We start from the raw sequence: 19,951 nt of genomic DNA on the forward strand, positions 1-19,951 counted from the left end.
AAGCTCGGCGTGAAAACCAATATTGATTTTTGATACCCATCTGCCAAAAGATTTCTCATGGATTGATATTATTCAGGGAACAAGGTCGATTAACTCCTGCACTAAATCACGGCACTTGTAGACTAATCCTTGCCTGCGACTAGAATCTTACTGCTTCTTCTCTCTTCCAGTGCAAATCAAATCGTAATCATGATTCAAGTCGTCTCTTTCCAACAACCGGCCGACACTATACTTCACACGCCTAAAAACCATCCTTCGGTATGCCCTTCTCCTTTTCCATCGCCAACCTCTCATTGTTAGCATCCACCCACCACACATGCGTCGGATCTGAACTCGTATTCTTCCCCTCGGCATCCATCTCCTCCCACGGCTTCGGCGCCAGGATGTAATGCACGTTCTTGACCTTGTCATCCCTCCAGATCTCGCTGTGCACGCCTTGCCACCTCAGCGTCTTTAGCGCGTTGTAGATGTAGGGGAGGGCCACCCAGCGGCCGACGTAGAGCTGCGAGAGAAGAGACTGATCGGCGAAATCCATGTCTACGACGGCGTCCGAGTTAAGGTGGGCGAGGATCTGGTCGTAGACTGCCTTGCAAGGGTTGACAACTTGGAGACCGCCGTTCATGAAGCCCAGAGGGCCGACGGAAGGGTCGATACCCTCCGTCTGGGCCCGGTCGGGGGTGGAGTGTTGGTAGGTGAAGGCGCAATTCTCGGGGATCCTGGTATGGGTGTTAGAGCTTGGACCTCAGCCCGACTGGTGTGCAGCCAGTCTGCAGAACGGTACCGGTACATACCAGTCTGCAGGGTAATGTGCCCTCTTCAGCGGATTGCACACACAGGCATGACCCGCCGCGAAAATCTTCTTCCCCTTGCCTGCCAACTCGGGCCCATCGAGCTCCATATCCATCAGCTCATCCATGTTCAGCCGCACCAACATGTCGCTATCGAGCTGCACCACACGGTCATACTCTACGAGACTGAACGGCGTGAGCTTTGTCCAGCAGTCGTAGAAGCGCGGATCTTCGGAGTAGTCCTTTGAGGCTTTGGGGAGCAGGTACTCGACCCTCTGCGCGGGGATCCCGCGCGCGGCGAGCGCGGCGTGGCCAGCCTCGGGGAAGGCATCGGTATAGAGGGCCACGAGAGGATATTTCGAGCCGACTTTCTTGAGGGTGTAGTCGAGGGTGAGGAGGCCCGAGAGGTATTTGGTGTTGGTGATGAGGGTGGTCCAGACTATAGTGGTGGCTTGTCAGCATGCTGCCGATTGATCTATGATGACTCCAGGTTTGAACGAGCGCACCTTTCTTCGACTCCGTCGCTCTCTTGATTTCTCCCATCTTACTGTTTGTCTATGTGACTCAATGTTGTGTTGACAGGAGGTAATGAGGGGCTGCTGAGGCTGAGGCTGAGGCCGGGGAGGGGAGGGGTGATGGATAATATATGCGCCGACGGCTTTTTTCTCTCTATTTTTTTTCCAGGTTCGGCGTCTGGTCGGCTTGAATTGAACCTTCTCAGGGAAGACGCGTCAAGATAAGGTCTACAGCTCCTTCAGCCCCCTCTGAAGCGTTATGCAATTGGTCAGATCCCCGTGAGACGGAACTTTATCTTTCGAGTTATTATTACAGAGCTTAATAATTTCGCAATAACTTCCGGCTTGCTGAGCAGATGACTTTATCGCATCTCAGGTGGTGTTTGGTAAACAGGGGAGCATTCAACTTTCGAAGTGAAAGCATGAAAATGAAACCTCGAAGCTGATTTCGAGGTCAAAACTATATTGCGATTTTTTTTTCGCTTACTAACTCTCTCAAGTCGAGTTTCGAGGACCCATTTCAAGCCAAATGCCGAGCATCGTCCGTCCCACCTTATCTTAATAAGGAATAGGTCCTTAACATAACTCAGCAAAGTGAATACAGATTAACCGCGGCCATAATTCCATAGTGTAGATAAAAGACATTCAAGAAGTAAACAAATCAAATACTTACGGACCTACATTTCAAACCACTCAATTCGTATACAAAACCTTCAGTTTTCATGGCTCGCGTCAAACTGAGTAGCGCGTACCTTAAAGCCTAGCCAAAAAGCTCTATAAACTCTCAGTATTCTCAAGGCGAATATGGGATTATTTGAGATTCTTAAGCTGAACAACCTCCTTCTACGTAGTAGGTGCTCCATTCTAAAAACTTGGTTGAAAAGACTTTTACCGCTTTTATTTTCCTCGCTTAGCAAAAGGCATTCTACCTATCATACGGGTCGAAGTTTTAGAACAAACGTTGCTTGAAGAGGTCTGAGTGTTAATTTTGGTGGAGACTTGGTACTGTTTTTGTGGGTCACATGAAATAGAGACTGCTCTTTTGCAGTTTCTAGTTCCGAGAGCAGTTTCCATATTTCGGGGTTTTATTTCAAGGTTTCGGTTTTCTAAACCCCCTTTACCAAACACCATTCGCAGATACGAAAGAAGAAAGACCCGCAAAAGATCAAAAGCAAGAAGAGGAAAGGCAGAGAGCGGCCGCAAACGAGTCTTTGTGTATCGATAAAGAGAGGACTGCATTCGATAGTTGGACGGTGGTTATGGAGTCTCTTGGTCCTACGCAAATAGAATATTAATAGTATTATTGATTTCAAAATATTCGATTCACTTAATAGAGGTTCGACTGAGGTGCCGGGGGCAAATTATGGCAGACCGCCGTCGGCAGAATCATTGGCAGAAAAATCATGAGTGGCTCTCCCATCATTAAATTTACTACTATAATACACTTATTGTTTAGTGAACTTCCCTTTTGCAGCAATTACTGCTTCTATGCGCTCAGGCACTGATTTAACCAATTCGATCAAAAGACCTGGCGTATTCCTCATACAAATTTTGGACGCGACTGATGCTACTGGTATAGGAACCCCTGTCGCTGAAGGCGGTCTGGCATGATTTACCCCCGGCACCTCCGTAAGACGTTGAATTCTGCCAGCTGAGTCATATTTTTTTATCGCTTCTCCCCCCTACCGTTTCGGGGTGCACGCCTTGCCAAGGAATCACATTGGTGAGTCGATACGGTACCTAAGAACCTTTGCATTTCCTATCAATGCTATCTGTCCACTATCCTTTAAAATCGTTCTAGAAAATGTCATCCTTGGCGTCCTTTTCAGGATCATTGGCTCCCATCTCGAGCTCGACAGTCATATCGACCAAGTTGTGTTTGCCAGGTAATTCAGGTTGATGCCGTTGAAGAAGTAAAGAAATTCGTCAAGCATGCGAGCCCCACTCCACTCTAATAAAGTATCTACCGGTACCTAAATATCGTCATCCTGGTGCATCCGCAACCAAGCTCTCCTATTGGCGGCTGCCTTGTCCAAGCATCAACCCCAAGCCCATCGACATTCAGAATTTCCATTCCTCGATGGCCAGACGCAAAGCACGTACGAAGTGAAGTGAAGTGAGGAGAGGAAGAGAAGATGGCGGAGAAGGAGAAGAGCCCGTCAACTTACAAGGGCTTTGTCGCTGGCATGTTCAGTGGGGTGAGTAAACATACTGGTGAGCTGTGTATTTATTTACTTCTTCATCGATGGACCGAAGATCGAGGAGCTCGAGGTGGCGTGGATGGTGCGCGAAAGCTCTAGATGCAATGCCTGGGAATTCGCGACTTGCATGGACTCTGCTAACAGTATTCGCAGTCGGGCACCCTTTCGATACGATTAAGGTCAGACTTCAAACCTCCGATGCCAGCAAGTTCTCAGGTCCGTTGCAATGCCTCACGCATACGATACGGAAGGAAGGCGTAGCTGGGCTTTACAAGGGCGCTACCCCCCCTCTAGTAGGATGGATCTTCGTCGATAGCAGTATGTCTTCCCCGAGACCTCATCTCGTCTTTGGAGTTGTTTCTCTGCTCGCTCCAGACCAAAAGGGCATGAGGGAGCAGACCCCCGCTGGCATCCAGGACCCCCTCGATGCTCCAAGGCGACATATAATATTCATACCAGTGCTAACTCTCTCTAGTATTGCTGGGCTCCCTAGCCTTCTACCGCCAACTTCTCCACCGCACCCTCTTCACTCCCCCATACGCCTCCCCCTCCTCCCTCGCCGAGCGCAACTTCGACCCCACCACAACCCACAAATTGCCCTCGCTCGGGCACGCCATGGCCGGGGTTATGGCCGGCGCAACCGTCTCATTCATCGCGTCGCCCATCGAACACATAAAAGCGCGTCTCCAAATCCAGTACTCCTCCAAGAAATCCGAGCGCCTCTATTCCGGCCCTGTCTCCTGCTTCAAGAAGATCTACGCCCACCATGGGATTCCCGGCATCTACCACGGCCTCTCATCAACCTTGCTGTTCAGATCATTCTTCTTCTTCTGGTGGGGCAGTTACGACGTCTTCACACGCCTGTTGACGACGCACACGGGATTGAGTACTCCGGCCGTGAATTTTTGGGCTGGCGGCCTAAGCGCGCAGGTCTTCTGGATCACGAGTTTTCCGAGCGACGTCGTAAAACAGCGCATCATGACGGATCCTCTTGGTGGCGGGCTGGGGGACGGCGAGAGGAGGTTTAGGAGATGGAGGGACGCGGCTAGGGCAGTGTATAGGGAGGGTGGAGTGAGGGGATACTGGAGGGGGTTTCTGCCGTGTTTTGTGAGGGCGTTCCCGGCGAATGCAATTGCGCTGGTCGGATTTGAAGCGGCCATGAGGCATTTGCCTTGACAGAAAGGGGAGCTGTGATTCGGGAGTGGGGGGAGATGCTTGTGGCTACGCATGCGTGTGATGATTATCAGATTTGGGAGCGAGACGGTACAGGAACGGCGTTCGTCAGAGATATCCGGCTTTTGTGCAATGATGACTGTACATTATTGTAGAATAGAACAGAACATTCCCCAATCAGACATTTCAACTACTGGAACATGTATATTAGGGACGCGGATTGCATTCAATATTTGAAAACAGGTTTGCAGCTACCGCTTTTGGCTTGATTCGGGATGGTACTTCAGAATCTTCCAGACTGCCGAGTTGATGGGACAGCCCGGATGTTTGACAGACTTTGGTTCCTTGGGTTCGGTGCACGTGCCACTTTCTTTTTCTGGAAGGGTTCAGTGGCTTTGCACGACCTCAGCCACATCTATACCGCGGACGCGGACGTGGCTTTACCGGTACTCCGTAAAAAAAAAAGCCCCGCCAAGTGGGGAGATAGGGATCTGGCCAGATCCGACCCGGCCGAGTTTGAGTTGGTATTGGCTCGGGTCACCAGGTGACGCAGAGTGTGGCTGACCTGTGCAAGAGTGAAAGAAGTAAGAAGCAAGAAGCAAGAAGCAAGAAGCAAGAAGCAAGAAGCAAGAAGCAAGAAGCAAGAAGCAAGAAGCAAGAAGCAAGAAGCAAGTCGAAAGAAGAAAGAAGAAAGAAGACAGAGGGATGAGTTCGGATAACTAACCTCGAGTGAATCAATCAGCTAGCTGTCTTTCCTTTGTACTCTTTAAAAGGTGCATTGTCATCATCAGTTAGAAGAAGTACATGGGTACTGTAGTCTGGACGAAGTCAATTACAGTATGAACAAGGCTCTCTCCGCATGTCTTCTGTTGATCTAGCGTTTTGGAGTGATTCGTAAAAATACGGAATAAGTACTTTGTACATGGTGCAGATTGAATGAACATGGAGCAGGGACCAAGGCTTCGTTGCAGTGGCAGTGAAATGGGTGGGGTGATTAGGGTGAATGATCAGATTTCCGCACACGTCATATCATACGTAAAGGCCAGGCAAGCTTGCTTACTTACTTAAATACCGAGCACAAAGCCTTCACCCCCCCTCCCCTCAGTAAGGCAAACAACTACCTCTTCTCCAAACCAATCGCGCATCAACGTCTATCAAAAAGACTCATCAAATACTTCGTAAACGAAGCATAACATACAAACAAGCACACTTTCCCCACCCTTCAAAATGGCTTTCACAGCAAGGTAAGAAAGATATCTCCCTCATCTCCGTCGACGTATCCTTCACCGCCGCTTCTTTCTCGACCTGACTTCCTTCCTAGCGATATCTGCAAGATCATTCTCGCCGTCATCCTCCCCCCTCTTGGTGTCTTCCTCGAGGTAAGCAAGCTTAAATTCCAGTGCAAATTATCCCTAGTCTAACTGCTACACAGCGAGGATGCGGTGCCGATCTCCTCATCAACATCCTGTTGACGATTCTCGGATACATTCCCGGTATTATTCACGCTCTGTATGTCCCCTTCTCTGTAGCGTCGTAACTGCAGGATTGCTTGCTAACACTCATTCAAGTTACATCATCCTCAAGTACTGAGCGCGCCTTCACGATGTCTCCTCCTCTGTCCCGACGCCTAAATACATCTACCGAAGACCGCCTCATATAATCTTCGCCTTTTACCCTTTCGCACTTGGCGTTCAGCGTTCCTCTTCCATCTGCGCACTCGTATCTCTCTTGGCGCGCGCGCGGTATGTTCGGCACAGGGCGGGACTCGACGGTGGTTGGGCTGCAGCTAAGCTGGTCACATGAACATCGCAGCAGTCTTGGGACTATCAATCTGCGATGATGACTCTTGCATGAGGATGGGGAAGCGCTGGATACATTTCTCTTGCATCGTTTCTCCCCCCAGCAATACATTCCTTCTGTTTTGTTTAGGCTTGCATCTCCAAGGAGTGCAGCATGCGGGCTCGGAGTGGGAGGGAATGGACGGCCTTGTAATCTAATTGGGAACCATGATTCGATACCCCTTTTATATTCTTGTCTATGATGTATGTGTGGTGAGTGTAACTGTCATACATGTATGCATGCATGTATGAGATGCTCTCATCTCGTGTAGCTGTAGCTAACTATGACGTGTGGTTTCATTTCTACCACGGAATCCGAGCAGTCGTTCTCGTGGCTGGGAGCACCGGTTGGTAGAAGCGAGATGGGATGAGTTACACCCACAAGGTCGCATGCGACATGGCAATCTCCTTGGGTGGTACTCTGTAGATTTCTCTTGACTAGACACACCTCTCTCCAAATTCTCATCCGTTGTCTGTACAACTTACATCTGTAAGCTCTAATGGCGTGGTCTTTTTGGGTTGGGCAGTGACTGCTTCCAGGTGGATGCCCATGGATAACGATGCTTAATACAAACTTGCCATGGGCTCTTGTGGCTACGAAGTAGTAGAAATCTCCGTTCTTCAATCATCCCTTAGGATTTCCCCTCCCCTCCCATTCTCCCAGGCCCGACGTCAAAACTATGTCCAAACCAAAATACAACTACAGTCACCTGACCTGACCCACAGCAGACAGCCGAGCCCCACGCGGAAAATCTTGGCACACCCACATCACATTTGTGAAAACCCACTGCCCAACTTTTCCCTTCAACCATCTCGACAGATTTCCACAGGCGCAGGATTACACTTCTTTGCGACCCAAATCAAACAAAATGGCACCAACCACAGTACGTCCACCATGAGCCATTGGCTTTGCTGTTGGCCCGCCTGCTCTCTCGCAGCAGGTTGTGGCGTGATACAGTAGGCTAAGATCATTGTGTATTGCAGAAGTCTTCCAAGGGCAAGGGCAAGGTCACCCACAAGGTACGTTCGTTCGTCAATTATACTCATCTCACTCCTCCGTGGTGGCGAGGCGGGAGGGACAATGTTTTGTGTGTGTGAGGACGCCGTTGACGCAGATCAGTTCATCATCAACGCCTCGCAACCGGCCAGCGACAAGATCTTCGACATCTCCGCCTTCGAGAAGTTCCTCCAGGACAAGATCAAGGTCGACGGTCGCGTGGGCAACCTCGGCGACGTCGTTCAGATCTCTCAGGTCGGGGATGGAAAAATTGAGGTGATTGCGCACACCCAGTTCTCGGGTCGCTACCTCAAGTACTTGTATGCTGTCCCTTTTCTTCTCCACGCTCCCCTGCACATCCCATCAAGACGAGAGGATTCTGCTGCAATGCACACGAATATAGGGGTTGGTGCTGATGTGTACGATGACAGGACCAAGAAGTTCCTCAAGAAACAGCAACTCCGCGACTGGCTCCGCGTCGTCTCGACCTCCAAGGGTGTTTACGAGCTCCGCTTCTTCAACGTCGTTAACGATGCTGATGAGGACGATGACGAGTAAATGTTCCACAACACACGGGGACAGGTGATTGGTGGTGGACGGTATGATGGGGAAGAGGGGTTCAGGCTACATAGATACGGTACACGTTGAATGTAACGCAGAGCTTCTTCGCCTTCCAGGCTTTACCTTTTTCTGCTTCGCTTTGCGTTGAGGTGTACGTGATGTGAGAAAAAACACATTCCTGCTACGGGACGCGGAGGACTACTACGAGATAAGAATTCGGATTTGGATATGGCTAGAACCGACGGGCATTTTCGTTTGAGCACTTGCACGCCAGACTCAATGTGTGTACCAGACCAATCTAGAAAATCACTGCGGCATGCAACAAAACTCGGCCAGCTGCTAGATTACATCCTTCCCTTCTTACAGCTCATCATTAGTGAGTACACCTACCCGGGTTCCAGTCGCCTCCGGAAGGATACCCCAAAGCCGATATCCAATTTCGGCGCGTGAATACGTAAGGATAGCTTGTGAGACCCAGACTTTAATCGTTGGTAAATGCTGCAAAGTCTTTTGAACGTGCCCAGCACCTCTTGACTTGACAAGAGTCCTCGAGATCCGATATTATCCCATGACCCACAACGCCGTGCTCAGATAAACACGATTATCCTCTACGGCACATCTGGGCCCTAATCGCAAGACCCCTATCGGCTACGCCTTCACCGCAAAGCTCCCAAACCACAACGTCAAATGGACCTCAACCTGAATCTCCAGCACCGCTCTCACGATGCCTCGAGATCCCCTAATAGGATTAGTCGGCAAGCCTTCCAGCGGTAAAAGCACAACGCTGAACAGCTTGACCGACTCTTCCGCCAAAGTCGGTAGGTGAATATATTTAAAAAATCTCAGCTGGAGGAGAATCTACCCCTCCTCTGCAGAATGGAAAGAGGATTTGCGCTCACACGAGACAGGCAACTTTCCGTAAGAAACAGATCCACACCCACATCCACGAATGCGAATACGCGCTGAAGACACTCCTAGCTTTACAACAATCGATCCGCAGCGCGCCATCGGGTACCTACAAATTGATTGCGCCTGCGCACGACACGGACTGCAAGACCGATGTAAACCGAACTACGGCGCCTGCGTCAACGGACGGCGCTCGGTTCCCATCGAACTTCTCGATGTCGCGGGACTCGTACCGGGTGCCCACGAAGGGAAGGGACTAGGCAACAAGTTCCTGGATGATTTGCGCCACGCCGACGCCCTGGTGCATGTCGTCGACGTATCTGGCACCACGGACGCCGAGGGAAAAGCCACGCGCGGCTACGACCCCTCGGCCGACATCGTCTGGCTGCGCTCCGAGATCGTGCAATGGATTCTCGGGAACCTGATGAAGAAATGGGGATCCCTCAAACGGCGACACATTGCCGTGAAAGCCACGGCCGTCGAAACCCTGCAGGGTCAGTTCTCGGGATACGGATCTACGTCTGTGGTCGTGGCGAGGACGCTGGACAGATTGGCGCTGAAGGAGCCGCTGGAGCATTGGAGCGACGAGACGATTGAGAAGGTTGTGAATGCCTTTACGGACGAGAAGTTCCCGACGGTCATCGCGCTGAATAAGATTGATCATGCAGATGCGGATAAGAATATCAGCAAGATTGCCAAGATGCAGGATCCAGCCAGCATAGTCCTATGCTCTGCGATCTCGGAAGTCTTCCTGAGGAAACTCGCTAAGCAGGGTTTTGTCAGGTACACCGAAGGATCCGAGTTCGTCGATACACGCGAAGACCTGATAGCAGACGGCGATCCGGAAGGTGGTGGCCTCAAGGAGCTGGATGAGAAGCTCAAGAACCGTATCGAGAACCTCAAGGATATGGTGCTGTACCGCTTCGGATCGACGGGTGTGGTGCAGGTGCTTTCTCGCGCGGCAGAGTTACTAGGCCTCGTCCCGGTCTTCCCCGTCAAGAGTATCTCGAATTTCGGAGCCGGGGGAGGGGCAAATGCGCCCGTCTTTCGGGACTGTGTGTTGGTGAAGAAGAACACCACGGTTGCGGAGTGCGCGAGGAAGGTTATCGGGGATGCTCCTCTCGCGTACGTGGAGGGTGCTGGGGGTGTGAGGGTTGCAGAGGATGATATCGTCTCGGTTGGGAAGAACGATGTTCGTATTCCCCATTGCCTTGACTTGTAGAGAAAGGCTGCTAACACACCCAGGTCCTCTCGTTCAAGGTCGGCAGGGCATGAGCTACGGTTACATGGCGTTCGGCAAGACACACGGAGCATAGCAATGGCGTTCTGGAGTCTCGAAGATGAATGTGAATTGACTTGCAGGATCTTACACTGAATGATTGTGCATTGCGCTTACTAACATTTACGATTCGCTTTTCATCTTCATCTACCCTCACATCGCAGTCTGATTTCGTCACTTCCCATTACACCACCGTCAACAATCATCAGCCCACACGTATGAAAAGACCTATCAGCTAGCAAAAAACAGCCTCGCCGTCCCCCAGCGCCAAGATCCTCCTCAAAACACCAGACCACAGTCCAGTCGATTTCATCTTCCCACTTCCCGGCCCTCTCTACTCCTTTCCCCCCCTCTCATCCTGCATGCCAATCGCAGCATCCGGCGCCTCTGGAAACTCGCTTTTTGCCTTCTCCACGCTACCCCCAGCCTTCTCACTCGTCCCCCGACTCGCATTCTCCCCAGGGTTCGCCCTCTCCGCCTTACCCTCCCGAGTAGCATCCTGCTGCACGTTATGCGTATCCCCCTCTCTGACCGTGTTCTCCTCGGGCTTTCTGCCCTCCCATTTCGAGGCCCGAGACGTGCCGCTCAGGCCCCGTGCCGGGACTGAGCGCGAAGCTGTGGTTTGCGCTGGGACGCTGCAGGGAGAGGCGGAGCAGTGGCGTTAGTTTTCCGTTGTCTTTTTGTGTGTGATGGGGACGGAGGCGGGATGGGGGTTTCGGGGAATGAAGAAGAACAAAGTCTCAAGAAGAACGAGAAGAACAAGAAGAGGAAGAAGAGGAGGAGGAGGAAGATGAGGAAGAAGATGGGAAAGCGAAAACCCCTACCGACGAAACACCCTCGCCATAAGTCCGATATTAGGCAGCATGACTTCAGTGTGCAGAGCCGCCGCCTCGCTATCCAGCACCGCCTGCTGCGCCGCCACGCTGTAGTTCCTGAATACCTGGTCGAACCTGCCCGCGCCCTTGGTGGGAAATGGACCCCCCGGGCTGGCAGCAGCTCGGAACAAGGTGCTTACGGAGGGGCTCCAGAGCTCCGTGTGCGCGTGGGCGTGGGCTTGGTGATGTCTCTGGCGGCTGTGGAGGAGGGGATGTTGGGGGACGCGGTAGATGGCGCGGGGAAGGATGCGGAGGGGAGGACGCATCTTTTTGTAGGTAGGTAGGTAGTAGGTATGTGGGTACGTATGTAGCTTGCGTCTTGAGGAACGATAGCTGGGGATTCTTGGTCTTGGAAACGCGTGGTGTGAGGTATGACGGGTGCAGTGTGAGGTGTGAGGTGTGTGATTGGATTGGAGAATCGAAGTTTTGTATGACAGAGTGACGCAGGTTGAGAAGGGTAGTGGAAATCTGGGGAAGCGCTTACTGTTTGTTGTGTCGTCATTCTCGGTTGTCCTTGTCGAGGAGCATGTGACTACGGTAATGGGGGGGCCAAGGGGCAACAGTCACGAACAGGAAAAACGGTTATGGGCTAGCCTCGCTACCTACGATCGGTAAACCCCCTTGCTTTCCTTTACCCGAGCACCCTTTTCAGAGGTCCTACCTAAAATCATTAACCACTTCTCTACAGATCTGTTTCGTACATGGCATACGAAGAATCGCTTGTACATTACCGGTGAAATGACAGGCGTGTAAGATGTGGTTTCTCGACTCGGTTGCATTATGTAATCCCTTGAGTAAAGCGCCTGTTTGATACTCATTTTCCACACTCATACATAAGCTACAAGGGCTATCAGTGATCTGTAATCCCTTGAGCAGAGAGCCTGTTTGATACTCATTTTCCACACTCATAAATAAGCTACAACGGCTACCAGTGATCGAAATCCGATCCGCAATCCGATCCAAAGCGCGTGGCAAAACAAGCGCAGTTCAGAGTGAATATCGTAGACTTAGCCCAAGCGAAAGCTTCCAAAAACGGCCCATGGACACCTCGTCCACCCCAAATTTCCAAAATATAATATACGGCGAATATCGATCAAACGCCAAGCCCCAACCCCGAAATAGATCCAGTACAATCATAAACCAAACGCAGCTTCCAACCCTTCTAGCGAATAATGGTCCCCGCCCCTCATTATCTGAACTCCATACTCCTGTTTCCCCCCTAGACCAACCGACTCACTCGTCGAAAGATCCTCCCCAGAACTCAGGCTCTCCTCACTGAAACTGAGTACACTACTCGCTGACTCCGGGGCCGTATTTCCAAAATCACCCATCGTCAACGTAGGCATATCCCAGTCTGGCGCCCAGTTTTCATAATTCGAAAACGGGTTGTCGAAAACAGGCGCGGGACCACCGTAGATAGCGTCGTAGAGGTTTGTTTGTCCGCTGTCTAGGGAACCCAGGAGGGCTTCCCATTCAGAAGGCGACACGCCCGAGGATTGCTTGTTGACCGGAAAGCCGGTGCTGGTCAAGATTGGCGTGTGACCACTGGTTTTCAGGAGTTGAGAACGTGATTGGACGGGCGACTGCGATGCTACGGGGGTGTTGCTCAGAGACAGGTAGTCGAGATTGGGCAGTTTTTCCTTCTTGTGAGGACAAGTTTCCGAGGAGAGTGGGAGTTGCGCTACCGAATCTCGGCATCCGTGCTTCGATGTTGGCGATACAGAACGGCCAGGATCGAGGGAGCTACGACTGCTGGAAATATTTTCCTGGCCGGGCTTGATGCTGGGAACCGTTGCACAGCGGAGCTTATCTTGGTGGGAGAGTAGATCCCTTTCGCTCATGGTCGCACTTGAATGTCGGTGAACTTGAGGGCGGGGTTGCTGTATGGCGACCATTGGCGAAGGTGTAGACTCTGAGCTTGTTGGTACTCCCATCTCGTTGGGGCTTCGGCCAGAGAGACCTATGGTTGGAGCTTCGGGAATCATTGAAATGCTGAGCTTCTTGAAATCGACTGCACCGGGAGCATTGGCCTTCTCGAGGAGTTGGACCACACTTGCTACCAGGCGTTGACTGTATTTCATGAGCTTTCCTTCCTGCTTGAGATCGAGTCCTTGGTAGAGAATGCTTAGTCCGCAGATTGTGAGCATCTCATTCTTGTTCAGGCAGAAGGAGAAAGACATATTTCTCTCCGCTAGAAGCTGCACGATCTGGATGATATGTTTGCTAGAATCGGCAAGCGAGATGACGGATGGCGATGACTTGTTGCCGAGTGTTGAAGTAACAGCAGGACGGTGGATGAGAGACCGTATGTGATAGTAAGCCAGAGCCTATATCCGAATTAATCGTTAAAATTCAATTGCCAGTTCAAAATCTGCTTACCAGCAAAGCAGCACGACTCCCTGTGACGTCTGTTGAAGGCTTATCCTGGACAAACGTGAGCTTCAAATGGACCGGCAGTTGGTCAGACCATTGATTCAATTCCCCCTCAAGCGAAGTGAGAGACTGCAGGGAAAGGTCGTGATTGGCAGCAGCGGGATAATTCTGATCCAAGACTTTGGAAAGAATACGAGAGACACGGAACAGAGCCAAGGCGCTCGAGATTCTTGTCGATTCGCCAGGAAGGGTCGGTTGAGACTCCTTTCCAGTGACATAATCGTCATCGGTGTCGGTGGGATACTCTGCATGGATGTCTTCCTCCTTCAACAGCTGAGGAAGGCCAAGCGAGGCGGCAGAGAAGCTTTAATCGTTAGCGTAATTTGCAGTCATGCATAGATGTTGTTCTTACCAGTCAACAGTGTACAAGGTCCAGAACACCCTTTTCCTCGTTTCAATAGTGAGAGCGCCAAATGAAAATCGTTTCTGGCTTTGATGCAAGCCAAGTCTGTGCGAGATTCCAACAGCAATACTTTTGTAGTGCTGGAGGCGGGTATAGTCGGCTTTCGAGATGCAACACATGAGAGCAAGGATAAGACACTGAAGTGTAACAAGAGTATTATTCATAAGGATGGAGTCGAGGGATTGGCGCCATTTATTTTCACAAAGAGCAATATTCTCCTCGTCGGGGACGTCGCTTGAAATGCCAGCAATACACAAGACAAGATGTAACTGAGCCAGCTTGTGAGGATCAGTCACCTGTTCGGGGTTCGACATATACTCCTCGTACAAGCGAAGGAAGGTTGGCTTGTGTAAGACTGGGAAGAGAGGTGCCCATTCCTGGAAGTAGACGTTCACACATCGATCCGAAAACATACGTGGTGGTGCGCTCGGGGTCTTGGATCCAGTGTTCGGAGAAACAGTCATCGTCGACTCCTTTTCAATGTTCAAGAAAGTCTCCGTGTTGAGTCCAGCGAGCGATTTGCCACTTTCCTGGACCCGGCGCTTGAATGCATCTGTAAGTGATTAGCTATTGCTAGCACTTTTGTTCCCACTCGACGTACCGACGAAAGCTCTGCCGCTCGAAGCTCCCATGAGGTACGAGTCGGTATGCCCGGCTTCTGGCAGTAGCGGAGATGCTTGGACGCGAAATTCATCATCCTTCGGAGGCATCGCTACCAAGTCTCTCCTTTCGAAGGCTGGCCATCCAGACACCGAAGGTCGTCTATTCGAATGCATTCTCGATAGCATATCGATCTTCTCGTCCTTTTCATCCAAAAGATCCTTTAACTCCCGCACCTCGCCTTCCAACACGCGCACTCTCTCCTCCAAAGACTCGGTGTATCCACGTGGAAAAGCTCGTCGGCTGAGCTTGTCGCTAGTCTTGCATTCGAATCCCACATTCGCGCATTGTGAACAGCAAGGCCGGATGCCATCGCAGCGTATTTTCTTGCTACGACAACGATCGCAGGCCTGGGCGATGCGGCCCAGGGAATTTGATCCCACTTTGATCACCTTCATGGGCAAGATGCCCGGCATTTCGGGGGTCGTGCAGAAAGAAGTGTTGGAGCGGAGAGAGGAGGAGGAGGAGGAGGAGGAGGAGAAGATGAGAGGATGAGAAGATGAGAAGATGAGAAGATGAGAAGATGACGATGACAAGGGATGATTGGGGGAAGAGAAAGCCTCGGTAAGGAGGTGAAAGTAAGTGAAGAAAGATACTTACCGGTATCCTGGGGAAGACAAGGCCCCTAGTGCTAGCGACACAATAAGCGGGGGAGGTAGGACGCACTAGGTTAAGTACGGGGAAGAGCTACTTACTCTATTTTGCGGAGACGGAGGCTTGTACGTAGTAGTATTGCCTACCTACAGTAGCAATGCCGAGCTTTTCGCTGGCCCGTTCGAACTTTATCATGTGGCCGGCCAATCAAACATGGAACTTGACACCGGCGTGACCTCCTCCATGTGACATTAATGAAGAGGGGGGACCCGGTACTTACTCTGTACTTACTAAGTACCACGTAAGTAGTACGAAGTAGTACTGTACCGGTAGTACTAGTAACTACTCCCAAATTACTGTACTACTACAAACTTTCAGGCTGCAGGGATCAATCCATGCAGCCATGTGGTTGAGCTACGCACAGCTACGAACGACTACGACCACCTCGGACTCGCTTCTCATCATGAAAAGTCCTCCTCCTCATTGGCCTCTGCTTCTTCCGGCCTGTCCTCGTCATCATCCATCGATCGGAGATATCTGAGCACGACCTCACTCTCCAAGAACTTGCTTTTCTACAGCCTTATTAGCTTGTCCTACACGTATGTATAATCAAATCATAACCTTATTTCACTCACCTCTTGATTTGCTGCTGCGTACGCCTTTTCCAACATCGACGTCTCGCTTCTCCTCAGATGCATGGCACTTCTCTGGCGATCCCAGGGGACAATTGGTGTGGACGCGAGAGCCTCTACCGCATCCTCACTTTCATACAGCCTTTCGAGCTGCTGCTGGATCCGGTCCTGAAGTATGGAAATGGCACGCAGCTTAAACACATCCTTCAGCTCATGTTTATCTATGAGAGATTCGAATTTTTCTGTGCCATCTGTGACATCTGCCCCCTGCCAGAAGACTTTCAAGTGACCCCGCGACCCATCCGTCTCTTGCAGAACTCTGAACTCGAGGCCGTCTTCTTCGTTCAGACACATCAAGTAAATGAAGGGGCTCTCCCAGGCGATGTCTTCTTCTCCAAATATCCGCAAGGTCTTGGACTTGGAAAAAGCTGCAGCTTTGGCTTTCCCAAGTGGATCATCAGGGGATGGGTCGATGTTCAAAGTCAAGCCCTTTGACGTGCCTTGCTCGTCTATGAAACCATAGCTGAACAGCATTTCAGCCTCTGACTTTGAAGAACCATAACTTATAGTGACCTCAGACTCGGCCTCCAGTTGGGTGTCAGGCCGGAGTAACAAAGCGATGTTGTTATCCGAGGTACGCTCGTAGTATGAGTTTGCTTCGGCCGCATGGTTGACCATATCAACACAAGGGATCATCGACTCGCCCGCATTAGGGACTTCAAGAGAGCGGGATCGGTACCACGCATCGAGCAGAGACCAGTTTTCGTACCTCAGTGACTCTTCTTCCCACCAGCACTTCTGACACCACGCTATCTCGGCGGTCTTTCCGCGAAGATCTTCAATTTCCGAAATGAGCGACGCGCATTTAGCGGAAACAGCCGTCTAAACCAGAGTCAATAGTGAGTGACACCTAAGGCTCCAGTCACTTACCTCCAAAGAGGTTCCCGTAAGCATAACCCTCTCCTCCTCACTCCACATCGTAGGTACCGGGATACTCTCCGGCAACATCCTAACATACTCCGTCCACGGATTCGACGCCCCAACGTTCATTCCGTGATGCCTCGCCGCGATCGTGATTTGCATCAGCAAGAACAACATAATATCCCCCCTCGTCGACTTCCCCCCAGCAGCGCCAAGCAGCTCCCGCAGATGCCCATCAACCTTTGCCCACTCGCCCACCGCCTCCCTACTCAAAACCAGCTCATTCGGCACCACAAGCAGCGTCGGGATATCAAATGTATTCTTGCTGCTGAGCGCCCGCGAAGTCACGAGGCCGAGGCCTTTGGAGGACCCGAGATCCTGGACACTGATGTCAAGGAAATCGACGGCATTGAGTTTAGACCATGCGGGGAGCGCGGAGATGGGAAGTTGCGTGATTTGCATGGTGTCTTATGATTTGGTATGTGTGTTTTTCTTTTCGTTTTGACGAGACGCAAGGCTGCGTGTAATAAATTGAACAGTTGAGCGTCGCCTCGGGTTTGAGAGAAAGGTGTTCCTGCTTTCTTCAGCTGCGACGAAAATGTGAAATGTATAGGTCAGCGGTCACGTGTCGACCTCACCCAAACGAAAAGTTAACGTTATTCGTCCGTTGCAAGCAATTCCTACTGTGCAAGAAACTGCTTTCGAGATGCTGAAAGTTTCGTTTGAAAGTCGAGTAGCTTCTAAGCATTGAGCATTCAGTGACTGGGGCTTGTCCGAACCCAAGTCCAGATCTTGCCTTGCGAAATGATAGAAACGATAGAAGATGTTACATCCCTTGCGTATATGCTAAACAAATACTCGGTGACTATCATAAGAGAGACAGCCAAGGTCCATACACGGAATGAGTCCCCGCTCTGAGTATCAGTAACGAGAGGGCGGGCGAACGTAGAACCTGCTCCGTTACATTTCGCTTCGGAGTTGAGCATCTACGGGTGAATCTGTGGGAACGGCAAGCCCGGTAGAGCCATCTATCCCTAATACCTCAGATGGAAGGTGGACATTCGTTTTCTGCTGTAAATCACTGCTCACGGCGGTTCGTACAATCGATATGACCCCTCCCATCCCTGACTCTCGCCAAATGCACATCTGCAGCCTTCAGCTCTCTCGCCCGGCGCTCCGTGTCTGATTCTCTGGCTGTGAGCATATGCCTTGCCCGCCCATCCCCTACAGCCCCGGGGCGAGTCCCGTCCTCTGGCAAGCTTGAGCCATCCACACGGCCACGAGTCTGAACTCTGGAAACACCAGGACGAGTCCCCAAGCCGTTCTCCTGACGATCTCTCGCCTGCTCGTTATCCCGTGCCAGTTGACCTCCTCCACCCTGCTTCCCAAAATCCACCAGCATCACCCTCGGCAGCACCTCACTCGGCGTAGTATTCACCGTACTCGTCTCTACATCCCGCACGCTCCTCCCTCCTCCCATGCCAGCCCTGTTCGCGCCATCGTATCCCGTCGTCGTCGTCGTCTTCCCACGGATTCTGCCACCCCCGTATAAGTTCCCTGTACTCCTCAGCATACTCCTCGGCGGTTTTACCAGGTACCAAGATCTCACTTCTGTCTGCGATATCAGCCCTCGAGCCTTGACTCTGAATCGAGCTGTATGACTGATGGTGTCTATGGCTGTAATCCGAATCACGGTTGTGCTCGTGAATCTGGGCTTGATCCTTCGGGAAGGTGCCTGCTCGATACGGAGCCGTGGATGAGGATGCGGATGGGGGAGGTGTATAGACGTAGTTTTCTTGACGCGCGGTTCGGTCGTGGGAAAAGGTGTGAGCTCTCGCCACGGTCTGGCCATCATGAGTAGGGCTCGAAACTCGATCTAGCGGGGCCTTGGTCGAGTGAGCTGGCCGTGACATTGGACTTTGATCCTCCTCCTTGGCTTCCACATATCCGTGTTCTTTACCGCGTCCTTGTTCGCCCGATGTCCTCGGACTCAACAGTCCGGGGATTAGCCCAGCCCTCCTCTGGTGCTCTTCCCACCTTGCTCGTGCCTGTGCCTCAGCAGCAGTCTCTGGCTGTCTAGAGTTCAGATCTCGATACGCCGGTATCTCTTTCTCTCTCTCCTTCTCTCTCTTCGAACCGAATCCAATGCCACCCACAAGTCTCTTGAGCCCCAGCCCCAACCCAGTCCCCCCCCTCTTCAATTTAGGAGCTTGCTGTTGCTGGTGCTTGTCCTGTATTGGCAGTCTCTCACTGGCTCGTCTAGTGACTTCTGGTGGTACTCGGTAGCGGAAGCCCTGGGCGTCGAAGACATCTTCTTCTCTGGTTGGCTTGGCTCTGTCCACGCTTTCTATTTCACCTCTACTAGCCCTCGAAAGTCCAGGGATCGTTTCCACGGCCGTAGCTCCACTCCATCCCGCCTCGGACGCGGTCCTCGCAGCTTTCATTTCTGCTCGTTGGCCCTGACCCTGATGCTTTCTGCTTCCTGAAACAGTGGGGGGCAGGTCTGCGTTTAGAGTAACAACACCACTGGAGGAAGGCTCTAGGTGAGAATCAGCACCCCTAAACTTCGGACACAGCGAGTAGTATGTATTTTTCTCCTTCTTCTCGCAAGCTACCCTGGTTTTGAAGAAGTAGTTCTCGCAATGGGCGATTGTTGCTAAGCTGTGACTGCAGCGCGCGTATCTGTTGAGGTTCTTGATGCACATCTAAGTATCAGGCTGTCGTGTGATCATGGGTTGGTACTTTAGGAGCCAGCTGGTCGAGAATATAGGATATTGTGGGTTGCATCTAAGAAGAAGGTGCGGTAAGTTGTTCATATCAATATGGTTGTGACTGTAGCAAACCTGCAAGTTTGAGGCCACTTTACCTCGCGGTGAATCAATATAGCGGTCGGGAAAAATAACCTATGATTCGTTCGAGCCCCGTAAAGTCCGAGAATATTGACCTTCAGAATGACCACGAGCAGAGATAGGACGTGCAATTTGCAACAAAATCCTCGGAGGCGACTCGGAGCTTTGGAACAGACCCAGTGTCCAAAATTGAGCTGGACAATGTCTGCGACATGCAACAAAACTTATTCGGGCTGAAAGAGAGTGAATTCAAGATGCCCCAGTCTATTTTGCCGTGCCCAATCGTAAATGCGTATACACCTTTCCTTCTTCTGACCTTTACCATG

The 19,951-nt window shown here is 51.4% G+C and overlaps 8 protein-coding genes across 9 annotated transcripts; 3 read left to right on the top strand and 5 right to left on the bottom strand.

Moving 5' to 3' along the window:
• Window positions 1-241: 241 nt before the first annotated feature.
• L3040_000589 (uncharacterized protein) lies at window positions 242-1,331 on the bottom strand (the record flags this gene model as incomplete). Its single annotated transcript, XM_007288315.1, has 3 exons — window positions 242-716; window positions 792-1,227; window positions 1,295-1,331. 3 exons carry the CDS (start codon window positions 1,329-1,331, stop codon window positions 242-244), a joined length of 948 nt encoding a protein of 315 aa, XP_007288377.1.
• Window positions 1,332-3,489: 2,158 nt separating this feature from the next.
• On the top strand, window positions 3,490-4,680 carry L3040_000590 (uncharacterized protein; the record flags this gene model as incomplete). Of its 2 annotated transcripts, XM_066155226.1 has the most annotated exons (4): window positions 3,490-3,501; window positions 3,658-3,720; window positions 3,780-3,822; window positions 3,980-4,680. In XM_066155226.1, 4 exons carry the CDS (start codon window positions 3,490-3,492, stop codon window positions 4,678-4,680), a joined length of 819 nt encoding a protein of 272 aa, XP_066013265.1. The 2 variants fall into 2 exon arrangements, with proteins under 2 accessions (XP_066013265.1, XP_007288376.2); XM_007288314.2 differs by having other exon boundaries at window positions 3,490-3,517; window positions 3,658-3,822.
• A 2,704-nt stretch (window positions 4,681-7,384) lies between these two features.
• Window positions 7,385-8,070, top strand: L3040_000591 (uncharacterized protein; the record flags this gene model as incomplete). The annotated part of the gene is made up of 4 exons (XM_066155227.1): window positions 7,385-7,399; window positions 7,500-7,535; window positions 7,636-7,832; window positions 7,944-8,070. The coding sequence occupies 4 exons, from the start codon at window positions 7,385-7,387 to the stop codon at window positions 8,068-8,070; spliced, it is 375 nt and encodes a 124-aa protein (XP_066013266.1).
• Window positions 8,071-8,797: 727 nt separating this feature from the next.
• Window positions 8,798-10,254, top strand: L3040_000592 (uncharacterized protein; the record flags this gene model as incomplete). The annotated part of the gene is made up of 4 exons (XM_066155229.1): window positions 8,798-8,891; window positions 8,982-8,991; window positions 9,052-10,171; window positions 10,225-10,254. The coding sequence occupies 4 exons, from the start codon at window positions 8,798-8,800 to the stop codon at window positions 10,252-10,254; spliced, it is 1,254 nt and encodes a 417-aa protein (XP_066013267.1).
• Window positions 10,255-10,592: 338 nt separating this feature from the next.
• L3040_000593 (uncharacterized protein) lies at window positions 10,593-11,399 on the bottom strand (the record flags this gene model as incomplete). Its single annotated transcript, XM_007288310.1, has 2 exons — window positions 10,593-10,893; window positions 11,083-11,399. The coding sequence occupies 2 exons, from the start codon at window positions 11,397-11,399 to the stop codon at window positions 10,593-10,595; spliced, it is 618 nt and encodes a 205-aa protein (XP_007288372.1).
• An 867-nt stretch (window positions 11,400-12,266) lies between these two features.
• Window positions 12,267-15,045, bottom strand: L3040_000594 (uncharacterized protein; the record flags this gene model as incomplete). The annotated part of the gene is made up of 4 exons (XM_007288309.1): window positions 12,267-13,460; window positions 13,513-13,870; window positions 13,919-14,522; window positions 14,571-15,045. 4 exons carry the CDS (start codon window positions 15,043-15,045, stop codon window positions 12,267-12,269), a joined length of 2,631 nt encoding a protein of 876 aa, XP_007288371.1.
• A 639-nt stretch (window positions 15,046-15,684) lies between these two features.
• L3040_000595 (uncharacterized protein) lies at window positions 15,685-17,238 on the bottom strand (the record flags this gene model as incomplete). Its single annotated transcript, XM_007288308.1, has 3 exons — window positions 15,685-15,795; window positions 15,859-16,737; window positions 16,786-17,238. 3 exons carry the CDS (start codon window positions 17,236-17,238, stop codon window positions 15,685-15,687), a joined length of 1,443 nt encoding a protein of 480 aa, XP_007288370.1.
• Window positions 17,239-17,854: 616 nt separating this feature from the next.
• L3040_000596 (uncharacterized protein) lies at window positions 17,855-19,220 on the bottom strand (the record flags this gene model as incomplete). The annotated part of the gene is made up of 2 exons (XM_066155230.1): window positions 17,855-18,333; window positions 18,386-19,220. 2 exons carry the CDS (start codon window positions 19,218-19,220, stop codon window positions 17,855-17,857), a joined length of 1,314 nt encoding a protein of 437 aa, XP_066013268.1.
• Window positions 19,221-19,951: the final 731 nt, after the last annotated feature.

This window comes from Drepanopeziza brunnea, assembly GCF_022702325.1.
Source record: "Drepanopeziza brunnea f. sp. 'multigermtubi' strain 214-2 chromosome Unknown ctg1, whole genome shotgun sequence".
Lineage (NCBI taxonomy): Eukaryota > Fungi > Ascomycota > Leotiomycetes > Helotiales > Drepanopezizaceae > Drepanopeziza > Drepanopeziza brunnea.